Genomic DNA, 26,987 nt, shown 5'->3' with positions numbered 1-26,987 from the left:
CTGAAATAAACAACCCAACCTTACACCTATAGGAGCAAGAAAAAGAACAACAAACAAAATTCAAAACCGGTAGAAGAAAGGAAATAATAAAGAGTAAAGCAGAGGGGTGTCTGGGTGGCTCAGCTGGTTAAAAGTCTCTCTTAATCTCAGCTCAGGGTTGTGAGGTTGAGCCCAGCATGGAGCCCACTTAAAAACAAAACAAAACAATACAAAAACTCCAAAACATAAAGCAAATAAACAAAATAACCAAAACAATAATAACAAAATGAAACTAAGAAAACAACAATGAAACCAGGAGCTGGTTCTTTGAAAAAAATCAACAAAATGGATAAACCTTTAGCCAGACTCATAAATCATAAAAAGAGGGGGGGGGATTCAAACAAAATCAGAAATGAAAGAGAAATAATAACAGATACCACAGAAATACAAAGCATTATGAGACTATCATGAAAAATTATTATCCAACAAATTGGACAACCTAGAAGAAACGGATAAATTCCTAGCCAACGTATAACCCTCAAAATTGAATTAGGAAGATACAGAAAAATTAAAGAGACCGATTACCAGCAATGAACTTGAATCAGTAAACAAAAAACTCCCAACAAACTAAAATCCAGGTCCAGACAGCTTCACAGGTAAATTCTACCAAACATTTATAGAAGGGTTAGTACATCCTCTTCTCAAATTATTCCAAAAAAAAAAAAAAAAAAAGATGATGATGAAAGAATGCTTTCGAATTCATTCTATGACGCCAGCATTATCCTCATACCAAACCAGAGGGGTGACTGGTGGGAGGATGGATGAAATAGGTCATGGGGATTAAGAGTAGATTTATCACAACAAGCACTGAGTAATGTACAGAATCACTGAATCACTATATTGTATACCTGAAACTAATATAACACCGTATGTTAAGTATACTGGAATTGAAATTTAAAAATGCAATTGGAAAACATTTTAGAACAAATTAAAATAAAGCCAATATAACAGGAAAAAAGTACATGTGAAGAATTTAAGTACTTGAAAATCTAAAAATTCTTGGGAACAGAATCAGTTCTTTTATTATTTTCATATTGCAGCAGTGAAACCTAAGGCTTATTTTATTTAAGTTATTTATTTGTAGAATTTTGCTTTTATTCTTGTAGTTACTTTTTTCCTCGGGTCTCTCTTCATTGTTTTTTGAACTGGAATAGAAAATCATTAAAACATACACACACAGGTCTGTTTCAGCTCTGTAAGTTTTCTGTGGTCATATCTTTGAATATTGCTTCTATTTCAAATTTTCTGGGATTTTAAAAAATTGATAATTCTTGGGTTGTATAATATTTTATCCCATTTTAGTTTTCTCTTTATTCGAACTTCATATTTTCCTCTATCACTGGAAATCTTGACTTCATAATCCTTAATACTGGTTTATTTTTCATAATGTCTTCTGTTTTCTTAAAATGCTTTCCTATGTCTTGGTCTTTTACTATGGCATTTTTATCTTTTCATACCATCCTTTTCACATTTTTTTCTGACTTTTCTATTCTTAGGACTTTAAGTTCCTATTTTGTAGAAAAATTTTATATCCTATTGAGTGCCAAGTAGTTTTCTGTACCTACTTTCAAATTCCTGCTGTAAATAATTTTTTAAAAGTTTATTTTCTTCTGGATATATGCAATGATGTGCATTTTTTTTGGCTTTCAGTATGTTAGAGATTACTTTGGAAGTTTTCTTCTACTTGCCATTTATTGAGAGGTCTATATAGGACTGGTGTTTTCCAACAAATGGTATTTACAAATTGTCCTGTGTCCCTTTCTATACATTTGCAAGCTAGTGGATACCCAAAGTTAGATCTATAGCTGGATAGCATGGTTCCCAGTTTCTGGTAGGTTTTTATCTAATATGGCTATGCTGGAATGTGAGGAAATTGTTTTTTCTACCCATTTTACCTGTATTTCATATTGCTGAATAGTGCTATTATCCTCAGTCTGTTTGGAAAACAGGGCCCTTCCTATTTCTGCAAGATTTTTATTTATTTTTATTTATTTTATTTTATTTTATTTTAAAGATTTTATTTATTTGACAGAGATAGAGACAGCCAGCGAGAGAGGGAACACAAGCAGGGGAAGTGGGAGAGGAAGAAGCAGGCTCATAGCGGAGGAGCCTGATGTGGGGCCCGATCCCAGATCGCCGGGATCACGCCCTGAGCCGAAGGCAGACACTTAACTGCTGTGCCACCCAGGCGCCCCTGCAAGATTCTTTTAACCCTCAGTAGAACTTCATTTAGATTAAGTAACCTTTCTAGGATATAATTAATCTCTGTCCATCAATTTTCTTCTACTTAGGGCACCTGGGTGGTTCAGTTGGTTAGGCATCCAACTCTTGATTTCAGCTCAGGTCATGATCTCAGTGTTGTCAGATCAAGCCCCACGTCAGGCTCTGCACTGGGTGTGGAGTCTGCTTGGGATTCTTTTTCTCCCTTTCCCTCTGCCCCTCCCTGCTTCTCTTTCCCTCCCTCTCAAAGGAAATATAAATAGAAGAAAAATTTTGAATTTCATTAATTTTTAAATTAATTTTTATGGCCTGCAGAAGCTAACTGTATATATAGGGGAGCTGATATGGGGAGGTGAAAAGTAACCCTTTAGGTAATGCTGCAAATATCGGTACCTGTATTATTGGTCGGTAAAAACCTTGTAAGCAAACAATTATAGAGTAACGACTACCTGCTTTCATGTGAGCATTTCTCCCTATTTCTGTCTGAAGATTATTGGTGGGTTCTCAGTTCCATTTTGAAATCCAGTTCCTATGATTTCTCTATTACTGAAGATTGCCACATAGTAAATACAGATTCTCAGTTATACTCTGTTTTTTAGCATGCTCCATTGATCAATGCCCAATCAAGGACATATTATAAAGGATAAGGGTAAGAGAATTATTATAGGGATGCTGCAAATCTAGCATAGAGTATTTTAAAAGTATGAATAATTTCCAGATTTTTTTCCTTAGCTATTATTAATAACATTATTTGTAGTAAATCTCATAATTATAGAAACATATTAGCATGTCAAGAAATCATAGTTGACAACTTGTGGAATAAAACACTGGTGGAATACTAATATTTAGGCGTTATTAGTTGTTTAGCTTCAAACCTGAAGGTCCTATATCATTATGTTCTCTAGCAACAGTTGAGTCCTTCAGAAGCAGGAAAGGGAGGGAAAAAAACAGTCTCTTACATTTCCCCATTTGCCTACCCCGAATCTGTAGAGTTGCTATGGCAATTAATTGCTCCTCTGGTGAGACAACTCTTCCAATCTTTCATACTCTGCCACCATTCCATTTCAGTAACACCTGAAGTGGTCCCACGTCTTTAAGTACTTCTTGTTCAATCTGCACAACTGTCAGAGTAATCATTTCAAAACACAATTCTCATCATACTGTTTTACTGCTTAAAAGTCTTCAAAGACTACAAGGATATTGTGTTGAATGAAGGCAAAAGCTTCATACAGAACAGTCAGATTCAGAGCCCCTAGTTTCCATCTCTATCACTTCCACTTTCCTCCCTTTTCTCCTCTTATTGGGGACCAGAATGATATGCCCGACATAACAGATTGTCTGATGTCTCTGTCTGGCATACAAGAAAAGGCCAATAAATCCTGATATTTCTGGGTTCTTCAAGAAAATGGCTTCACTCCTGTGTTAGGCAGCCCCTAAAATGGCCTCCATTATCCCTGCTTCTTGATATTCATGCCGTGGTGTAATCCCTTGAGTATGGGTTGGATTTAGCGATTCACTTCTAATGACTAGAATATAGCAAAGATTAGGATACAAAATGCCAGAGGCTTCTGTCTTGGGGATTCTCACTCACTCACTCTGAGGGAAATCAACTGCCATGTTGCCCCAAGGAAGGGCATGAGTGGTAAGAAACTGATGTCTCTGACCAATAACCAGCAAGGACTAAGACTTGCCAATAGTCATATGAATAAGCTTGAAAGTGAATCCTCCCCTAAGGAACTCTGAGATGCCTGCAACCTTTGCCAACACCTTGATTTCAGCCCAGTAAGAGATGCTGAGCCAAAGGCCATGTCCAAAATCCTGACCCAGAAAAACTATGAGATGATTAACCTCCTGCTCTAAAGATGTACAGAAACTGCTAATTTAGGAGTAATTTGTTATGTAGCTAATATAATCACTATCCAATCACACCATAAGAGCCATTATTCAACAAGCCCCAACAACCCACTCAGAGCTTCCCATCACCTTTTTACTATTTTGCTTTTAAACACAAATAATTAAGAAATGGGGCATGAGGAAAACTTGGGAAATGGTTATGTTCATTTTCCAGAACATGATGATATTTCCATGGGTATATATGCATTATCAAAATATATGAAATTATATATTTTAAGCATGTACAGTTTATTGTGTGCTAGTTATACCTCAATAAAGCTGTTAAAATGTGAATGGAGATATAACATACACCAAATATTTGTAAAACAAACAAACAAAAAAAACAACGCAACAACTCCCAAACATAATAGGCAGGGACCCAAATAAAATGGAAAGTCATTCAGAAGACTGAAACCATGCACTAGGACAGAAAAAAAAGTTAAAAATCTATAATTATCTTCTGAGAAATAGGTGAAAATTTTCTCATCCATTAAAAAGGGAGGCTATAAAAAAGAATAGTGCAAGAGAGAAAGAATTCTTAGAAATTAACAAAATAATAGAGGAAGCTAAAAATTCAACAGGTTTAGATGATAAAGTTGAAGAGATCTCTCAGAAAGTAAAATAAAGACAGAGGAGGAAAATGGGAACAAGAAGATAAGACACGAGAGGCATAGTTCCAGAGTCTGACATTAGAATAAAGAGAATTCCAGGGGGAAAAAAAGAACAAAGAAGACCATGGGAACTTACCAATGAAAGGTTTTTGTTTTTCTTTTTTAATTTGAAGAACTAAAGACAAATTTTATACATTTAAGGTGTCCAAATAGTGCTCAAATATAACTTTTAAAAGACCTATTGTAAGGTACTTTGTATTATCCATTGTATGTAATAAATGACTACAACATGTAGCAACTAAAACACACATTTATCATCTCACAGTTTCAATGAGTCAGGAATCAGACATAATTTATCCAGGTTCATTGTATGAAGGTCTCTCACAAGGCTGCAATCAAGGTGTTGGTCAAGACTGGGGTCTCATCTGAAGGCATACCTGGGAAGACTCCACTTTCAAGATCACTCACAAATTATTGGCAGGGTTTAATTCCTTGTGGGTTATTACACTGAGAAGCTAAACAACATGCTGGCTATCAGCCATAGACCATCTTTGCTACTTGCCTTATAGGGCTCTTCAATATGGCAACTTGATTTACCAACTCATAAATGCCAAGAAGACAAAAGAAAGAGTTTGCTAACAAGACAGGAGTCATACCTAATCACAGAAGTGATATCCCATTACATTTGTTATTTTGCATTGGCTAGAAGCAAGTCATTGGGCCAGCCCATACAGACTCCAGGAGAATTACCCAGGGCATGAGTAGAAGGAGGTGGGGATTATTGGGGTGAATTTGGAACTCTGCCTACCACACACTTCCTTGTGAAAATTTAAAAACTAAGGAAAAAAGAAGCTTCAAACTTCCTGTGACAGAAAACATTAGCAATCATAAAATATTTTGTGTTTTTTGTTTTTCTAGAAGACTTCCTTGCAGTTAGAGTAGTGGTTCTCAGTCAGCAGTAATTTTGCCTCCCAGGAGGCCCTGGCAACATTAATAGACATTTTTCACTGTCATAAGTGGGGAGTGTTATTGGCATTCATGTGGAAAACAGAGATGTTGCCACATATCCTACAATGCATAGGACAGCCCACACAACAAAACAATATCTAATCTAAATGTCAATAGGTCAAGGTTCAGAAATCCTGGGTTAGAATCATGTATTTTTTGCTAAATACTATAAGCTGAAATAACATGACAGTTCTGTGCCAAAGCAATTAAGACCTAGCATATTTCCTCCCAGTCTTTCTTCCTTTGTCAAAGGAAACTTGAAAGCCACACGTTGAGACGGTGGCATTACAATATGGAAAGAGCTTGGATTCCTGGGTCACCAGATGGAGGAGAGCTCCTAACGAACCGTATCAGACTTTGTGTGAACAAGAAATAAGCTTTGCTTTCCTAATTGAGATTTTAATGTTCACCTATTAAGAAAATTAGCAATAAATACATAATATAGCTCCAGAGAGACTAAACTGGCTACTACAAATGCCTGGGAATCAGGATGGCATCAGATGCCATAAAATCAGCATCAGAAGCAAGAAGACAGTGGAGCAATCCACTCTAGAATTATAAATATCCCTTGGTATTTAAATATATTTGCTTCATAATATTTGGGAAATATGTGACAAGATTTCACATAAAAATTCAGCTGAATCTATTCTGTTCTTCAATTTGGGTTAAGTCCAGATAACAAATGAAACCCGAATATTTTCCTGCCTCAGCTTATTAAATGTGAGGGTAAAATAAAGATATTTTCAAATGATTTACTTTCTATTCACCATGTCTTTGGAAGCTTCTTGAGAATGTCCCACAAAGGAGGGAATAAATCAAGAAAAAGCATAGGAGGTTTAGGAAACAGTGACCCCAACACAGAACAGTGGCCTGGGGTATTCCCAGGATGACAGTGATACAGTTGATCTAGAGAGCAACCAGTTCCAAATAGTGTAAGAAGACACTTAAACTTAACATGTTCAAACCTGACTTATTCTCCACACAGTCTGTGTCCCTTAAAGGACTAACATGTACTCAGTGAAGTTATACACATCCTTATTTTCACTAACACTATACTAATTCCTACTCACTCCATCCTTCCAGATTTGTTTCAGAGGTATTCCTAGGGCCATACCTCTGTCTGGGGGCAGATCATTATTTTTTTCCTGCTTTGTGAAACCATCTACATGTTTTTATAAGCTGTCCTTAAAAAAATAACATTTTAAAGAATTAACATCCTTTTACTATGTCTTTTGGAATCTTTCAATCAATCACATCACAATCCTGTTGTGATAACCACACAAATTAGTATCTAACATGAGAAGGATGAAATGACTCCAGACTCTAATGGCCAAATTGACTTAGGGGATTGTAGAAAAACTACAGTAGATGAATCTGCAATGCTAGGGTGGCAGAGGACCATCCCTGGCTCAGTACTGCAAAAGTTTGTATCTGGAAATGCAAGAAGAATTATTTCAGTGGAACATGTCCATTGCAAATTTTCACTTAGTAGATGATTGAAAATATATTAATATTCAAAAAGCCTTGACTTTGAGTTCCATATTTGCTCTTTAAGCTCTGGTCAATGTAAAAATGAACCCTGGAACTTTCCAGCAGGCACTGTATATGGAAACCACCAGATCAATAGTCTGACTGGCAAAGAAAAGTGAGACTGAAACTTTAGAACCTGATGTCTGAGACAGAGCCCCCTGCGATGGGAATCTTTGGGAATGGCAGAAGCCCAGTGACCATGGAGCCTCCCCTCACTGGCAATTCTTCATGCCCAATAGAAATGGGATCACTGCCCAGGATGAAGATGTCAGACGGGGGAGAGCAGAACAATTTTTTAAATCACACTGAGCAAACAGTATTTAGAGAATGGTTTAAAATACAGGAACTACAAAACAGTAGCAACTAAATAGGTTTCAGATATCTTTAAAAGGAGGATTAAGTAGTCGTAATAGTAACGGTTAAGTTGAGAACAATTTTTTTCTTTACTAGTCTGCTTTTACTAGCCTGTTTTGGATAATCTTCTTGTAAATATCTGTGCTTTAAATCTTGACCCTTACGGGAAGCTGTAATCTGGAGGCTCTGTGATTTGGGCAAACTGATTATGTGAAGAAAGATAAAAATAATGTTCAAAGAATACTTAGATATGATTGATTTACTGCTTGAACCAATCATCCTTCCCAAGTGGAAAAACCAACATTATTTATTTGAGATAAAAATCTTCCATTCATGTGCCCAGAAAATAATTTATTTTTGTAACTTCATTTTAAAAAGATATATGAAAGATTAAATCTGAATAGGTTGAGTGTCAAAGTTATGGTTAAATGTATCTCTAAGGACTTGAAACTTTTAGTTCCATGAATGTTCCAGGGTTCCTAATATTACTGAATTAAAATGGAGTTGGGAAAAATGCTGCTGAAGTACTAATGGACAGTTCTACTTAAGATCTAATTTTGTATGTAATAAAAGTTGTTATTAGCTTAAAATAGACTATGGTATCAGTAAGATGTATTTTTTAATAAGATGTTTTATATAAGCCTCATGGTAGCCACAAAACAAAAACCTACAGTAAATACACAAAAGGTAAAGAAAAGTGAATCAAAACCTATCAATATGGAAAAATATCACTTCACAAAGGAAGACAGTAAAAGTGGAAGAAAGAAACAAAGGAACTATAAAACAGTCCAAAACAAAAATAAGATGGCATTAATTAATCCTACCCATCAATAATTAAATGTAAATGTACTAAATTTTCCAATAAAAAGCTAAAGAGTAAATGGATAAAAAAACAAGACCTACTATATACTGCCTACAGGAGACTCACTTCGATTCTAAAGACAGAGAGTCAGAATAAAGGGATGGAAAAGATATGCCATGCAAACGAAATTAAAAAAAAAAAAACAAAAAAGAAGGGCAGCTATACTTACATTGGACAAAACAGACTTTAAGTCAAAAACTGTAACAAGAGACAAAGAAGGTCATAACATAATGAAAAAGGGGTCAATTCATCAAGAGGATATAACAGTTGTAAATTTATGTGCACCCAACATTGGAGCACCAAAATGTATAAAGCAAATACTAACAGATCTGAAGGGAGAAATAGACAATACAATAATAGCAGGAGACTTTAATACTCTACTTTCAACAATGTATAGAACATTCAGACAGAAAAATAAAAAGGAACACTGGACTTAAATTATATTTATACCAACTGAACCTAACAGACACTTACATAATATTCTACCTACCAGCAGCTGATGAGCAGCACCTGAGTGCACAGGGAGCATTCTCCAGGAGAGACCATATGTTAGGCAACAAGACATGTCTTTAGCAAATTTAAGAGGACTGGAATCATACCAAGAAGTTTTTCCAATCACAATGTTATAAAACTAAAAACCAATCACAGAAGAAAAACTGGAAATTCATAAATACATGGAAATTAAACATAATTCTGAATAATCAATGGAACATAGAAGAAATGTGAAGTCCAAAAAAATCTTGAAACAAATGAAAATGGAAACACAACATAGCAAAATTTATGGTATGCAGCAAAAGCAGTTCTGAGGACGTTTATAGTGATAAACATCTACCTTAAGAAAAGTCTCAAATGACCTAACTTTATACTTCAAGGAATTAGATAAAGAATAAAATAAGCCTGAAGTTAGCAGAAGTAAAGAAATAGCAGATCAGAGTAGAAATAAATGAAATAGAGGCCAGAAAACAATAAAAATGATTAACAAAACCAAGATCTGTTGTTTTGAGAAGATAAAAAACAAATTGACAAAACTTCATTTCAACTCCCCCCCCCCCCCCCCACCAAGGAGAAAACTCAAACAAATAAGAAAGAAATGGCATTATACCAGATACTACAGAAATACAAAGGGTTGGGGCACCTGGGTGACTCAGTCAGTTGAGTGTCTGCCTTGCGCTCAGGGCATGATCCTGGAGTCCTGGGATGGAGCCCCACATCAGACTCCCTGCTCAGCGGAGACCCTGCTTTTCCCTCTGCCCCTCACCCCACTCGTGCTCACTCCCTCTCTCTCTTTTTCTCTCTCAAATAAATATAATCTTTAAAAAAAGGAAATAAAAGGATCATAAAAGACTACTATGAATGGTATTCCAACAAATTGGATAAACTAGAAGAAATGGATAAGTTTCTAGAACTATAAAACCTACCAAGAACGAATCATGAAGAAATAGAAAATCTGTATAGACAACAAGTAGGATGATTGAATCAGTAATCAAAAAATGAAAAAAATTTAAAAAACCTCTCAACAAAGAAAATTCCACACCAAACAACTTCACTGGTTAATTCTACCAGACATTTAAAGAAGAATTAAGATTAATCCTTCTCAAAGTCTTCTAAAAAAAAAAAACTAAAGAGAAGACTCCTAAACTGATTTTATGATGCCAGCATAACCTTAATACCAAAGCCATATAAGGATACTACAAGAAAAGAAAAATACTGGTCATTTACCCTGATGACTATAGATGCAAAAATTCTCAACATACCAGCAAATCGAATTCAATAGCACATTAAAAGGACCATACATCATGATCAAGTGGGATTTATCCCTGGGATACAGGGATGTTTCAACACACCTAAATCAATAAATGTGATAAAACATGTTAATAGAGTAAGATAAAAACCATATGATCATCTCAATAGATGCGGAGAAGACATATGACAAAATTCAAATTTTTATTCCTTCATGGTAAAAATACTCAACAAGGTGAGTATAGAAAGGAACATACCACAACATGATAAAGCCCATAAAGAGCAAGCCCACAGCTAATCTTGTACTCAATGGTGAAAGCATACCACTGGAAGTCCTAGCCAGAGCAATTCAGCAAGAAAAGGAAATTAAAGGCATCGAAGTCAGAAAGGAAGTACTTAAACTGTCTTTGTTTTGCAGATGACTTAATTTTATATATAGGAAAACAAAAAGGACCCATGAAAAACTATTAGAACTAATTAATGAATTCAGTAAAGTTGCAGGATACAAAATCAACATACAAAATCAGTTGCTTTTCTATACACTGACAATGAACTACCTAAAAAATAACCTTTTACAGAAGCAACAAAAACAATAAGATACTTAGGAATAAACTGAATCAAAGAGGTGAAATTTCTGTACACTGACAACTTTAAGTCACTAATGAAAGAAACTGAAGAAGACACAAGGAAATGGGTATTCTGTGCCTATATATTGGAAGATTTTAACATTGTTAAAATGTCCATACTATCCAAAGCAATCTATAGATTCAATGTAATTACTACCAAAATTTCAATGAAATTTTTCACAGAAATAGAAAAAGACAATCCTAAAATTTGTATGAAATCACAAAGACCTCCATGAGGCAAAGCAATCCTAAGAACAAAGTTGGAGGCTTTACACATCCCAATTTCAAACTATATTACAAAGCTATAATTATGAAAATGGTATGGTAGTGGCCTAAAAACAGAAATATAGACTAATGGAGGGCAATCAAGAGCCCAGAAATAAACCCAGGCATATACGATGAACTAATATTTGACAAGGCAGCCAAGAATACTCAATGGAAAAAAAGTCTCTTCAATAATTGGTGCCGGGAAAATTGGGTATTCATATGCAGAAGAATGAAATCAGATGCCCCTCTTACACCACTCAGAAAAAGTAATGTGAGATGGATTAAAGACTTAAACGTAAGAACTGAAACCGTAAATTCCTAGAGGAAAACAAGAAAAAAGCACCTCTACATTGGCAACATTTTTTTGCACCTGACATGAAAAGCACAGGGAACAAAAGCAAAAATAAGCAAGTGGGACTACATCAGACTAAAAAGCTTCTGCACAGAAAAAGAAACAATCAAAACATGAAAAGGCAACCTACAGAATGGGAGGAAATATTTCCAAACCATCTATGTGATAGGAGTTAATATACAAAATGCATAAGGAACTTACACAAGTCAGTAGCAAAAAATCAATCCAACTGTAAAATGGGCAAAAGACCTGAACAGACATTCTTTCCAAAGAAGACATACACATGGCCAATAGGTACAAAAAAAAAGTGCTCGACATCACAAACCATCAAGAAAATGCATATCAAAACCATAATGAATTATTACTTCACAGTTCTTAGAATGTCTGTTAACAAAAAAAGATACTTAAGTGTTGATGAGAATGTGGAGAAAAGGGAATCCTTGTGCACTCCTGATGGGAATTTAAAATGAGCACAGTTATGGAAAATCATATGGCGGTTCCTCAGAAATTAAAAAGAGACCTGCAGTGTGATCCAGCAATTCCAGTTTTGGGTAAATATCCAAAGGAAACAAAATCATTATCTCAAAAAGATATCTGTACCCCCATATTCACTGCAGCACTGTTTACAATAGCCAAGATATGGAAACAATTTAAGTGTCCACTGACAAACGAATAAAGAAATGTGGTATATATGCACAACAGAATATTATCCAGCCATAAAAGAAGGAGAAAATTCTGCCACTTGTGATAGCATGTGCTGACCTTGAGGGTATTATGCTATGTTAAATATGAAATAAGCCCAACAGAGAAAGACAAATATTCCACTTTTATGTGGAATCTAAAAAAGCAGAACTCATAGAAATAGAGAGTAGATTGTTATTTGCCAGGGGTGGGAGTAAGGAAGAAATAGGATGATACTGATCAAAGGGTACAAACTTGTAATTATAAGATGACTAAGTTCTAAAGATGTAATACATAGCATAGTAACACTGTTAACATAGTTAGCAATACTGTGTTATACATTTGACCTATGTTAACAGAGTAGATCTTAAATGTTCTCATCACATACAAAAACTGCTAGTTGTGTGAAATGAGGTGTAAACTAATTTTGTGGTAGCCATTTTGTAAATATATAACTGTATTTAATGATCATGTTGTATATCTTAAATTTACAGTATTATATGTCAATTATATCTCAATAAAGTTGAAATAAAAGGAGAAACTGCAGTAGATCTGAGGAAGTCTTTGAGGAAATAAGTTTGTTAAAGACAGTATTCTAGTAGCCAAATAATGAAAATTTAAGCTTCCCAAAGGGGGGAAAAGTATACAATTGATTGGACCAAGTTTGGAATCAGTGAAAAGTAATATCCATGGTGTTTTTGAGGATCATAAATCTATGGTGAACATCAAAAAGGAAAATAAAATCTATTAGGAAAAATGTCAGCCAATGAGTCTGGGTGCCCGGTTTCCCTGCAAATAAATAAACAAATAAATGAATAAATGTGGGATAAAGGCACAAGTCGTTCAATTGCTAAACAAGGTTGTAGTCTGTGAGTTGTTTAAACAGTACAGCATCTTTTCCTCATTGGGGAATTCCATAAGTTATTTCAGTCTGCCTGAGATAAAAGCAGTATTTTACCTGCTGAGTTGATGCTTCAACACTGAATCACAGCTCAGAGTGTGAAGTGCAGGATTAAAGAGGCCTGAGATACGGTCATCACATGCTCCTGCGGAAACCTCTTGTGTGATGGGATGTTCACTCCATACTTGTATATCCTCAGAATACCTTGGGAACCTGAAAAAACATAACTCTATAAGGAACTGTGTTATCCCTTGTTTTTCTGTTTAGTAAATATAGCGGTACATCTCTCATCCTTGACATACTAAAGAAACAGAACGTTTCCTAAATGTGTCTTTTCTTAAAAAAATCTGTAATCATCCTATTGGGACAACCATGTATAACTCATTCAGGAAATTTTCTTTTACTCTCAGACTACATTAAATGATGTCACCTCCCACCTCTGTACTCCATATAATCCTATTTTACCATTTTACAGTTTTTTTGAGTGTACTGTAGCTGTTTACATGTCTACATCCTATGTGAACGTCAAATTTCTAGAACACTGTAATCAAATTTTAAAAAATGATTTTTCTTCCAGTCCTTATAATATCCCTCTTGCAGTAAGTGTTGAATAAATGAGTGAATGAGTGAATAAATGAGTCACCAACTCTTCCCTTATATGTATTCTAGATTCCATTCTTCTGAGTCTGTGTGCTTCTCATATGAGTCCTTTGTTTTCTTCATCCCTGTCTTTGCTCTTGCTTTGTCACCTGTAATGGGTTGAACTGAATCCTCCAAAACACATGTCCAAGTTCTAAGCCCCCACACTTGTCAATGTGACTTTATTTGGGTAACTAAGATAAGGATCTCAAGATGAGATCATCTTGAGGAGGAGTTAAGATGGCCCAGGAGGCAACAGGAGGACTCTATGCTAGCCTCATCCCTCCAACACAGCTAGATCAGTATCAACTCATTCTGAACACCCACAAAATTGATCTAAGGGCTGAGAGAACAAACTGCACAACATGAGGGAGAAAAGAGGCCAAATTGTGGAAGGTAGGAGGTGCAGACAGGTGATTTGGGGGAGAAAAGAATCACCGGGTTGTGGAGGGGAAGGAGCCCTGATTAAGGAGGGGGGGAGAAAGAGGGAGACAGAGAGAGAGAACAGAGTACATGGCATTGCACAAGAAAAATACTTCCCCAAAACCACTTAATGGGAAAAGGAGAGGGGCCGATTATTACAAGTTTTTGTAAGAAGTGGAGCTCAAAGTCTCAAGTTTTAGAAGTCCCTGCCATCGCCTGGGTGGATCCTGGTAGGTACAGGGGTGCTCCTACGGAGGAGGAGAGCAGAGGCTCCAGAGCAAACATGGTGGGTGGATCCCCTGGGTTGTATGGGGAGAGAAAGTTACACTTCTTGGAGTGCATTCTGGAAAAGTGACACTGCCTCTCTGGGGACAAAAGAGCCAGCAGGCAACACTGAACTGCCCCATTCATTAGCATAGGAGCAGAGGCAGCTGCTGAGGGGAGCTAACCTGGAGGCCAGCTTTTTGCTGCACCTTAACGTAAACTCCATGTCCTTGCACATTCATTGGACTGCCATTCTAGGACAAACCAGCACCAGTGACAGCCCAGCAAGACCCTCTCCCAAAGGATCAGTGCAGGTCCATGCCATGCTGGGTCCCTAAAATTTGAAGTTAACAGAGCCCTGCCTCCTGCACTCTGCAGGTGGTTTTTCACTAGGGCAAGAGTGCCTAAAGTCAGAGCAGCAGGGGGCCCTCCCCCAGAAGACCAGCACCTCCCCCCACAAACCCCAGTGGCACACACCAAGTCTACTGATGAGAGACTGCTGCAGAGCTCCATCTCTAGGGGAAATAGGATCTAGCCTCTTTTAACAAGCAGACCAAAACAACCTAAGTTAAAACTCGCCACACAGTGGAAAAGGTGCAGACACTTACCCCAGCAGGCAAGGAGAAACTCTGCAGAGGACTGACCTGAGGAAAAGAGAGCCAAAGCACAAGAGCGGAGTGAACAGCATATACCAGAAACACCTCCTGAAGCCCCAGGCCCTGGACAGCATATGACCTCTCCTTACTATAGCCATTACTCTCAGGAGCAGGAAACATAACAGGCTTTCCTAACACACAGAAGACAGAGACCCAGACAAAATGCCAAGATGGAGGAATTCATCCCAAAAGAAAAAAGAAGAGGTCATGGCCAGGGATCTAATCAGAACAGATACAAGTAATATGCCTGGACCAGAATTTAAAACAATAATCATAAGGATACTAGCTGGGCTTGAGAAAAGCCAACAAGACACCAGGGAGTCTCTTACCACAGAGATAAAGGACCTCAAAACTAGTCAAGCTGAAATAAAAAACTGCTATAACTGAGATGACAAACTGGATGTAATGATCACAAGGAAGGAAGAGATACAGGAACAAATAAGTATATAGAAGATAAAATTATGGAAAATAGTGAAGCTGAAGAAAGAGGGAAAGAAAAATATTAGATCACAAACGTAGACTCGGGGAACTCACTAACTCCATAAGGCATAATAGCATTCGTATCATAGGAGTGCCAGAAGAAGAAGAGAGGGAAAAAGGGACAGAAGGTTTATTTGAGCAGTTTATAGCTGAAAACGTCCCTAATCTGGGGAAGGAAATGGACATCCAAATCCAGGGAACTCCCACCAAAATCAACAAAAGCAGGCCAACACCAAGACATAGTGCCATAGTAAATTTTGCAAAATATGGAGATAAGGAAAGAATCCTGAAAGCAGCAAGAGAAAAGAAATCCCTAACATACAAGGGAAGACAAATAAGGTTAGCAACAGATCTCTCCACAGAAGCTTGGCAAGCCAGAAGAGACTGGCATGATATATTCAACCTGCTGGATGGGAAAAGATGCAGCCAAGAAGACTATCCAGCAAGGCTGTCATTCAGAATAGAAGGCGAGATAAAGAGGTTCCCAGACAGACAAAAACTAAAGGAGCTCATGGTTTCTAAACCAGCCCTGCAAGGAACAGCAAAGGGGATTCTTTGAGTGAGAAAGAAAGACCAACAGCAACTAAGACTAGAAGGGAACAGAGAAAATCTCCAGAAACCGTGACCTAACAGGTAATACAATGGCACTAAATGTGTATTTCTCAATAATCACTCTGAGTGTAAATGGACTAAATGGTCCAATCAAAAGACCATAGAGTATAAGAATGGATAGAGACCAAGACCCATCTATTTGCTGCTTACAAGAGACTTATTTTAGACCTAAAGACACCTGCAGATTGAAAGTAGGGGATGGAGAACTGTTTATCACGCTAATGAACATCAAACAGACTAGCCATACTTAGATCAGACAAACTAGATTTTAAACCAAAGACTGTCATAAGAGATGAAGAAAGGCACTATATCATAATAAGGGTTCTATCCAACAAGAAGATCTAACAATTGTAAATATGTATGCCCCAACTTGGGAACACCCAAATATATAAATCAATTAGTAAGAAACATAAAGAAACTCATCGATAACAATACAATAATAGTAGGGGACTTTAACACCCCACTGACAGCAATGGACAGATCATCTATGCAGAAAATCAACAAGGAAACCCTGGCTTTGAATGACACACTGGACCAGAGGGACTTAACAGGTATATTCAGAACATTTCATCCTAAAGCAGCAGAATACACATTCTTTTTGAGTGCACGTGGAATATTCTCCAGAGCAGATCACATACTGGGTCACAAATGAGGCCTCAACAAGTATAAAAAGGTTGAGATCGTACCATGCATATTTTCAGACCACAGTGCTATGTGACTTGAAGTCAACCACAAGAAATAATTGGGAAGACTGCAAATACATGGAGGTTAAAAAAAAAAAAATCCTCCTAAAGAAATGAATGAGTCAACCAGAAATTTAAAGAAGAAATAAGAAAATATATGGAAACAAATGAAAATGAAAACCCAATGGTCCGGAACCTTTGTGATGCAGGAAAAGCAGTCATAAGAGAGAAGTACATGGCAATACAGGCCTCAAGCAAGAGAAGTCTCAAATACACAACCTAACCGTATACCTACAGAAACTAGAAAAGGAAAAGCAAATAAAGCCTAAAGTCAGCAGAAGGGAAATATTAAGATTAGAGCAGAAATAAATGATATGGAAACAAACAAATAGTAGAAAAGATCAATAAAACTAGGAGCTGGTTCTTTGAATCATTTAATAAAATTGATAACCCCTCAGCCAGAGTTACCAAAAAGAAAAGAGAAAGGACCCAAATAAATAAAATAAAGAGGAGAGATCACAACTAACACCACAGAAATACAAGCAATTATGAGAATACTATGAAAAATAACATGCCAACAAATTGGGCAATCTGCAAGAAATGGATAAATTCCTAGAAACATATGAACTATCAAAATTACAACAGGAAGAAATAGGAAATTTGAATAGTTCCATAACCAACAAAGACAGGAAATCAGTAATCAAAAATCTCTCAACAAACAATGTCCAGGGCCAGATGGCTTCCTAGGGGAATTCTACCAAACATTTAAAGAAGCGTTAATACCAATTGTTCTCAACTGTTCCAAAAAAATAGAAATGATGGGTGTTATGGAGGGCACTTGTCTTATTGAGCACTGGGTGTTGTATGTAAGTGATGAATCACTGAATTCTACTCTTGAAAACAATATTGCACTGAATGTTAACTAATTAGAATTTAAATAAAAATGTAAAGAAAAAAATAAATACAAAATAAAATATAAATAGAAGGAAAACTTCCAAAATCATTCTACGAGGCATTACCTTGATTCCAAAACCAAAGACCCCAATAAAAAGGAGAATTCCAGGCCAGTATCTCTCACAAACATGGCTGCAAAAATTCTCAACAAAATACTAGCAAACTGAATTCAGTAGTACATTAAAAAATTATTCACCACAATCAAGTGGGATTTATTTCTGGGTTGCAAGGCTAGTTTAATATTTGCAAATCAATGTGATACACTACATTAATAAAAGAAAGGATAAGAACCATATGATACTCTCTATAGATGCAGAGAAAGCATTTGATAAAGTACAGAATACATTCTTGATCAAAACCCTCAAAAAAGTAGGGATAGAGGGAACATACCTCAATGTCATAAAGGCCATATATCATCCTTAGTAGGGAAAAACAGAATTTTTCTTCTATGGTCAGGAACAAGATAGGGATGCCCACACTCACCACTGTTATTTAACATAGTATTGGAAGTCCAGCTTAAGCAATTAGACAACAAAAAGGAACAAAAGTAATTCAAATTGGTAAGGAAGAAGTCAAATTTTGACTAGTCACAGATGACATGATACTGTATGTAAAAAACTTGAAAGACTCCACCAAAAATTGCTGGAACTGATACATGAATTCAGCAAAGTTGTAGGATACAAAATCGATGTACAGAAATCTACTGCATTTCTTTACGCCAATAAGGAAGCAGCAAAAAGAGAAATCAAATAATTGATCCCATTTACAACTGCACTAAAAAACATAGGGTACCCAGGTTTAAATCTATCCAAAGAGATAAAAGATCCGTATTTTGAAAACTATAGAATACTTATGGAAGCATTTGAAGATGACACAAAGAAATGGAAAAACCTCTCATGCTAATGGCTTGGAAGAACAAATATTGTTAAAATATCTATACTACCCAAGGGAATCTATGGATTCAATGCAATCCCTACCAAAATACCACTAGCATTTTTCTGAGCTACAATAAACAATGCTAAAATTTGTATGGAACCACAAAAGACCCTGAATAGCCAAAGGAACCTTGAAAAAGAAAAGCAAAGTTGGAGGCATCAGGATTCTGGAATTCAAGCTCTATTACAAATCTGTGATCATCAAGACAGTATGGAACTAGCAAAAAAACAGACACAGAGATCAATATAACTGAATAGAAAATCCAGAAATGAACCCACAACTATATGCTCAATTAATCTTTGACAAAGCAGGAAAGAATATCCAATGGAAAAAAAGGCAGTCTCTTCAACAAATGGTGTTGGGAAAACTAGACAGCCACATGCAAAAGAATGAAATGGGACCACTTTCTTATACCATACACAAAAATAAATTCAAAGTGGATGAAAGACCTAAATGTGAGACAGGAAACCATCAAAGTCCTAGAGGGAAACACAGGCAGCACCCTCTTTGACACTGGCCATACCAACTCTTTTCTAGACATGTCTCCTGAGTCAAGGGAAACAAAAGCAAAAATGAACTATTGGGACCTCATCAAGATTAAAAGCTTCTGCACAGCAAAGGAAATAATCAATAAAACTAAAAGGCAACCTGCAGAATGGGAGAAGATATTTACAAATGACATATTTGATAGATGGTTAGTATCCAAAATCTATAAAGAATTTACCAAACTCAACACTCAAAGAACAAGTAATCCTGTTGAAGGTGGGCTGAAGACAGGAATAGACATTTTTCCAAAGAAGACTTCCAAATGGCTAACAGACACATGAAAAGATGCTCAACATCACTCATCATCAGGGAAATACAAATCAAAACCACAATGAGATGCTACCTCACACCTGTCAGAATGGCTAAAATTAACACAGGAAACAACATGTTAGGGAGGATGTGGAGAAATGGGAACCCTCTTATACTGTTGGTGGGACTGCAAACTGGAGCAGGCACCCTGGAAAATAGTATGGAGGTTCCTCAAAAAGTTAAAAATAGAACTACCCTACAACAAAAATACAGATTCAAAGGGTCACGTGTACCCCAATGTTTATAGCAGCGTATCAACAATAGCCAAATTATAGGAATAGCTCAAATGTGCATCAACTGATGAATGTATAAAGATGATGTGTGTGTGTGCATGGTGTGTGTATATACACACACAATGGAATATTACTCAGCCATCAAAAAGAATGAACCCTGAAAGGACATGTACGGAGCTAGGATGTATTATGCTAAGTGAAATAAGCCAATCAGAGAAAGACAAGTACCATGTATTTCACTTGTGTGTGAAATTTAAGAAACAAAACAGATGAACATAGGCGAAGGGGGAAAAAAGAGAGGGAAGAAAACCATAAGAGACTCTACACTATAGAGAAGACACTGAGGGTTGATGGAGGGGAGGTGGGGGGGTTTGGTTAAATGGGTGACGGGTATTAAGGAGGGCACTTCTTGTGATGAGCAATGAGTGTTGTATGTTAGTGATGCATCACTAATTTCATTCTTGAAACCAGCATTACACTATACATTAACTAACTAGAATTTAAATAAAAACTTAATAAAAAAGATCATCTTGAAATAGGGTGTGAAAGAAAAATTGCACAGAAATTAAACAAAGAAGACTTTATTCAAGTCTTGCAATAGAGGACAGAGATTGAATTCAGCTCCCTTGAAACAAAAGACAGGAGGATTTTTAAGTGCTGATGTGAGGTAGTGGAAAAGTACCGGAGGATGTTAGAGGAGTGTGATGAGGTCATCTGTGCTTGCTCTCTGTCACTTTCTAACTTAGGCTCCTACTCCACCACAGAGACTAGAAGATAGGAGCACTATCTTTCTTGATTGAATTTTAAAGGGATGGCCAGGGGCCTATGGTCAGGAAGAAGCCTGTCTAAGTTTAGTCAAGCTTAGGGGAAAGTTAAGGCTCTCTTGTTCATGTGGGCCTTAAATCCAGTATCAGTGTCCTTGTGTTCTTACAAGAGAAAGGCAGAAAAGACATACAGAGACACAAAAGGAGAAGGCCAAGGTGAAGACAGAGAAATATGGGAGTGTTGTGTCCATAATCCAAGGAACGCTAAGGATTTCTGACAGCCATCAGAGGCTAAGAGAGGCATGGAATGTATTTTCCCCAGAGCCTCCAGAGGAACCAACCCTGCCACATCTTGATTTAGGTCTTTTGGGTTCAAGAACTGTGAGAGAATGGATTTTTTTAAGCCTATCAATTTGTGGTAATTTGTTATGGCGGACCTAGGATTGTTATATAACAGCTTTCTGACAGGTTTCTCTCCAGCTCTCATTTAACTCCAAATATCAAAATTGTACATCTCATTAATGACTTAATTGTTTAGTCCTCTATTCCTTTTTTTCTTTCCTCTTATTTTTTCCTCTCTTTTAAGTACCAGCCAAAAGCCATGGCTTCCTCCTCTACATTCTTTTGATAATGTTGCTGATAAGGATAATACAGCAGAAACTTGTTTAGTATTTGCTCCATCAAACAACCTTACGCCTTATCCTTTTTAATCCTCATAAAAACATAACAAGGCAGGTACTATTATTTTTTATATTAAAAACAAAGGCGTTGAGGAGCAGAGGGATTAAATAGTACTAAGTGGCAGAATGAAAATTTGCTTTGAGATCTGACTACAGAGCCCATGTGCTTAACGATTTTACTATATTTTTCTGTATATATGATTGAATGTTTGTCTCATGTTGCCTTCTATAAATAACTATGCATTTTTCTTTTCTACTGCAAACATTCAACCAAGATAACTAAAAATCACAGATGCACAAGCATATCCATTTAATCTTCCCATTTTAAAGGTTTTCTAATATTATTTATATTGTGATGCATTTCTTTCAACTTTTATATTTCAGGAAGGAATTAAAGCAAGTTGTACAAATACTTTTAACCTTTAAGTAATTTAAAAGTTCTGTCTTATTTACCTTTTTTTAAAAAAGATTTTATCTATTTGAGATAGAGCAAGAGAGCACAGGCAAGGGGAGGGGAAGAGGGAGAAGCAGACACCCTACTGAGCAGGGAGTCTGATGTGGGACTCCATCCCAGGACCCTGGGATCATGACCTAAGCTGAAGGCAGACACAACCAACCGAGAGACCCAAGCATCCCTTATTTATCTTTTCACAGCATTTAGCACAATTCTTTGAATGTCAGAAGTGCTCAAATTTTATTGACTATAGTTAACCCAAGTATCAGCCCCCCAGTTGTTCCCCAATTTCCCAGCATTCTAGGATTGTATTTTCCTTTAATATTTTAATAGAATGGCACAGGCCCCTACTGTATATGCAGTGGGAAACCCATTGCTCTTCTGCCCAACAATAATCCTGAATCTTACGAGTTGGGAGAAGGGTCCATATATGTCCCCTGCTCACCTACCACTTGAGTTGTTTCCCTTTGAGCTCCTGCTATTAGCTTCATTCTGTGACTTGTCCCCTGAGACTGCCATCTTGTTATCCTGGACACTGTTCCACTGACATGAAAGTGCTGTCTGGTAGACTGCTACTCATTGCCTGGAATGTAAAGGGGATTAAAGCATATCACCGCTTTCGTTTATTCATTCAATAATTCAACGAACACACAAGCATCCATTGAGTGTCTAGCAGCACTGTGCTGGGCACTGGGGAGACCAATGATAACCAAACAAATGAAAGTCCCCACATTCGTGTAGCTCATAGTCAAGCGAGAAAAACAAAACTCCCACAGATGCACAGATGAATATAAAATTACAGCTGAGGTAAGTACAATGAACAGAGAACAGAAGGATAAGCACGCATTAGCCAGCCCTATGGCAGAGAGCTGGAGGAGGAGAAGAGCACTGAAGAAAGGAGGACAGCACATGCAAATAAAGCACAGTAGCGTGGAGCAAGGTACACTACAGCAACAACAGGACAGCCCATTGCTAGGGATGCATAAAGCTAGGCCAAGAAGGGAGCGGAGTGAGCCTGGAGAAAACGTGCAGAGCCACTTTACCGACTGCACAGTCTACTTCAGGGTTCTTTAATAACAAATGGGATCTTAATTCTAAAGTTAATTGGGAGTTATTGAACAGTTCAAAGTAGGAGATTGATATGATACTCTTTGTATTTTGAAAAAAAAATTCTGGCTACAGACAAGAACTAAAAGGCTGAGGCATGGTGGATGCAGGGATTCCTAAAAGGAAGTGTTGGTCCAGATAAAAGATGATGGTTTAGAGTAGGGAAATGATGGTGGAGACGAAGATAAATGGAAAGACTTGCGAAGCATTTAATGCAGCAAAAAGTAAGACCTGATGATATGAAGGAAGCACAGGATGTCAAAAATACAAAGCTTGCTAAAATAGTATAGACAGCAAATTGCGCAAAGTACATGTTAGACACTGCAGTCTGAAAAAGTGATCAAAGGTTTTTGAATAAGGGAAATTTTCATGAGCTATGTCTCTTCTTAGCCTCCTGCCTAAGAGCTTTTCCTTTACACCCACTTTCTTTCCTTTAAAACCATATTCTCTACCCCCATTTTGTTGCTTTACTTATTTCTGGACTCACAATCATTTCTTCATAATAACTTTAACATAAAACCCCTATCAAGTGGACAGTTTAACACTAAGTCTCCACTACCTTAGGGCCTAGATTTGCACTGCCGACACTTCTACTGAACTGTTGCTGAAGTGTCTGCCACAGTTTCACCCTTAGCACTACAAAGACCTTGGAGAGGTACTGAAATCAAACTTTTTTTTTTTTTTTTTTTTTTTTTGTATATCTTAGATCAAATTCTTAGGCTTAGACTTTCACCAGAACTTCCAGGTCATGGAGTTGTGTATGACTATGGTTATTTTCATCTCCCCATGGAGTCAAATTATTTCAGCCTTCCATGAAGCCTTCATAACATCTCCTGTGTTACTGACCAGCTGTAGTATTTATACCTCCTAGAAAAAGATTACTTTTTTTATTACTTTGTAGTTCTCATACTATATGTCATTCCCTACTCTTCAAAATGTCAGTTTAGGTATCCCAAAATGGCTTACAGAAACTAAAAGCTAGATATAATAGTCTTTGAAGAATAAGTAAAGTACATAATGTTAACAAGGTAGAATGAAAATGCTTAGTAATGAAATGACTTGCAAATCCATGTATCCCTTGGAGAAGGAATATCTATATCTAACACTGGATCTGTTCTTCTTGTGCTCTTTTGTAGGGAACATCCTTCTGTATCAGAACTTCCCCTGTTTTCTTACCCGGATTTCTTCACCAAGGCTGATGAAGAGTTGGCAAGAATCATTGACCATCACGTAAGACTGACGTCCTTGAATTAGCAGCAAAAGCTTTGTTCTTTAAAGGCACTTTGAATTAGAAAGTGTAGTTCTGAGACTGAAACATTAACGCGTGGAACTTAAAAATAAAGCCATGATTGGCTTTGCCAAACTTAATTATATCTTACTGTGCTATCTATGTACTTCAGTGCCTTTACTGGGTTACAGAAAATTTGGCTTTCTGTCATTTGTGAAATACTAGCTTTATCCTGTTTCCTGGGCTAGTACTGACTTCTTGTGACAAAGATCTGATACTGAACACTGAACACTGATTTCTTACATAGTGTAGTTTTAATAAAGGAACAAAAATCTTTTGACTCAATTTTTGATGACCATTCTTTACCCTTGAAATTTTGCAGGGACTTTACTCACTTTGTTCTTGTTATGAGTTAAACAAGCAGTGGCAGTACAAGGCCGTTCACTTCAGACCCTTTAATCCGTTGAGTTATATTTAGTTGATTTATGAAATAATTTTGTAACTGCTTCTTTTTAGGAGTAGAGTTGGAATAGGAGAGAAAGTACTTATTTTCTGTTTTTCTTAGAATACAGTATGGCCTAAATAGCACATAGAATGTGTTTAAATTCTTAAGAATTAATCCTCTGTTCATTTTTCACAATGTAAAGATCAAGGTCATGAAGTACACTGAAATCTCTCAAATAAGGCAGATTAGTTGTCTTTGGTTATAGACACTGTCATTATTACACCACTTACCACTTTTATGCCACAACATAAAATCGGTAGTTTGGTCAAACAGTATTATTATTCAGTTATATGACAAAAGTTATGTCACAGATGGGTATCATAGTTATCAAGGTAACTTTGTATTTAAAATTTAACTGGGAGTAAGAAAAATGAATATGATTTTATTAAACTTTTTTGTTTAATATTTACTCTGAGTATGTTTATTGCCTTTGGAAAGCTAAGAGATCGGTTGTAAATTCTGTGGTTTAGTCCTGCTTATTAATAATGTCTACATACCCCAAATAATAGTTGTAATCCATAGCACTAGTATACAGTAATTTATAAGTTAATTGGTAGGTCATTAAGCTTAGTCTGGTTGTCTGTGAGTATGGATGGGCTGAGGGTAACAAAATAAGAAATGAACAAGGGTATGAAGTGTCTTTTGGAATTTCCAATATTTCATGCTAAGGGCCATTCTCTCCTGAACTTTTTTACCCAGCTTGAAGACAGATTACCACCTCTTTAACCATTTTCTTCATCAAAGACAGTAGAAGGGAAATAGCTCCTCATGACGACGTTTGGTTGATTTGCAGTCCTTACTTCCAACTACTGAGTCCTAGAACTTTTGCTTCCACATAATGCTGTTATTGGCATTAATTAACATGCTCGATTGAGGTGAATCCCTTAGAAGTCTTTGTATTTGTCTGTTGCAGAATCAGCATTTGTCTGCCCATCAATTTCATTTTCTACTTCATATGTAATAGCATCACATTTTTGCCTTTCACTTTAATTTGGTTTTCTTTTTGTTTTGCTTTGGCTTGATTTTTCATTTTATGACTCCATGCTATCATGTAAATAACAATATTCATTAAGTAATGACATTCTTTTGTAATATAAAAATGCAAACCCTGTTATCTCTTCTTTTGAATGGTTTATTACTATTAAAAATGTTAAGAGGGAATCTGGTTTTTTTTTCTTTCTTTTTGGGGGGAGGGAGAGAGACTCGTATACTTTCTAATAGAGGGCTTGTATATTTTTCCAGTTATGGTTGGGGTTAAATTCCTCAAGAATATCTGTGAGAAAAACTGAGAAGATAATTGGATTTAGAATCTGTATTTTGAGAAGCTAAATTGATGTATTTTTTCATTTTTTCATGGAAAATCACATGTAAATGACACTTTCTCTCTGTGACAGTGGCAGGAAGAGCTAAAGATTCGACAGAAAGAAGATGCAATATGTGAGGCCCAGGAACGTAAAGACAGAGAGTTAGAGGAAAAAAATCACTTCAGAGAAATTATGAAGAGAAGAGAAGAGAAACTACACAAGCAAACAAAACCCTACGAGCTTCCTCCGAGGACTGCAGTAATTTCATTAGAAATAAAAGAACCCCCCAAACTGAAGTCCATATGCCAGAAATTGCATGAAAGAGATGAAGATAGCTAGATTGTAGGAAAAATTTCTAATTAACTAGAAGCCATTTCTTAGGAGTTGTTATCCTGGTGCAGACTCTTTAATAGTCGTATCTTAGTCCTAAATTAGCAGCTCTTAATCACATTTGAGTGAAGTGATCTTACTAGTTAAAACATTTTCAGGAATATGTCTAGAGCTCTTCCTGACTTTTTTTTGTGATCATACACCATACTTAATGATTCTCAGAGTCTTGATTTTCAGTGGACAGTTAGATAGAAACGAACTGTAAATTATTAATGAGTCACATTTAAGAATTATTCCTTGAAAACAGAATGAGCACCAACTGATACTCCTATGTTGACTATTATACAAATAAAAGAACTAAGGCACCTGCTTGGGTTTGTATTTCATAGTCAATGCCACATCAGGCTATATGTCAGGAACTTGAGTTCAATGAATACAGCAGACAAATCTGAGCAGGCCATTCATCTCAGGATGATTTGGGTTTTGGCAGATACCAAAGGAGACCCCTGAGTGACAGTGGTTTTACCTTGGCAGATGAGTTTATGAGGATGGATCTGGATGGTCCTGGAAGGTACAGGAACACTTACCAAAGAGATTCAACCAATTAGGAGTCATTTCTTAAATGGTACTCACTTCCTCTGAAACTCTCAATCTATAGATTGGGTTTGGGTTCCCATGATGGCTTATACTCCTTTTCTGAAAAACAGAGATAATAACCACACCTCAATTTCTTGATACTCAAGAGCCAGTTACCTCATTAGGGATGATAAATGACTACCAGATTAGGAAGGTAACA

At 36.6% G+C, this 26,987-nt stretch overlaps 1 protein-coding gene across 3 annotated transcripts in view; it reads left to right on the top strand.

Annotated features, from left to right (window-relative positions):
- TMEM232 (transmembrane protein 232) overlaps nucleotides 1–26,722 on the top strand; it is a 246,962-nt gene extending 220,240 nt beyond the window's left edge. The window contains exons 11-12 of one of the 3 annotated variants that reach the window (XM_057307004.1): nucleotides 23,961–24,054; nucleotides 25,952–26,722. In XM_057307004.1, coding sequence (XP_057162987.1) covers nucleotides 23,961–24,054; nucleotides 25,952–26,200 — 343 coding nt within the window. In that variant the 3' untranslated portion in view covers nucleotides 26,201–26,722. Of the gene's footprint in view, nucleotides 1–23,960; nucleotides 24,398–25,951 lie in introns of those variants that run through there. The other 2 variants (XM_057307002.1, XM_057307003.1) reach the window with 2 other exon arrangements.
- The last annotated feature ends 265 nt before the right edge of the window (nucleotides 26,723–26,987 follow it).

Source organism: Ursus arctos, unplaced genomic scaffold, assembly GCF_023065955.2.
Source record: "Ursus arctos isolate Adak ecotype North America unplaced genomic scaffold, UrsArc2.0 scaffold_5, whole genome shotgun sequence".
NCBI classification, from domain to species: Eukaryota; Metazoa; Chordata; class Mammalia; order Carnivora; family Ursidae; genus Ursus; species Ursus arctos.
The sequence above is the reverse complement of the archived record's forward strand: the minus strand, read 5'-3'. Positions and strand labels throughout refer to the sequence as shown.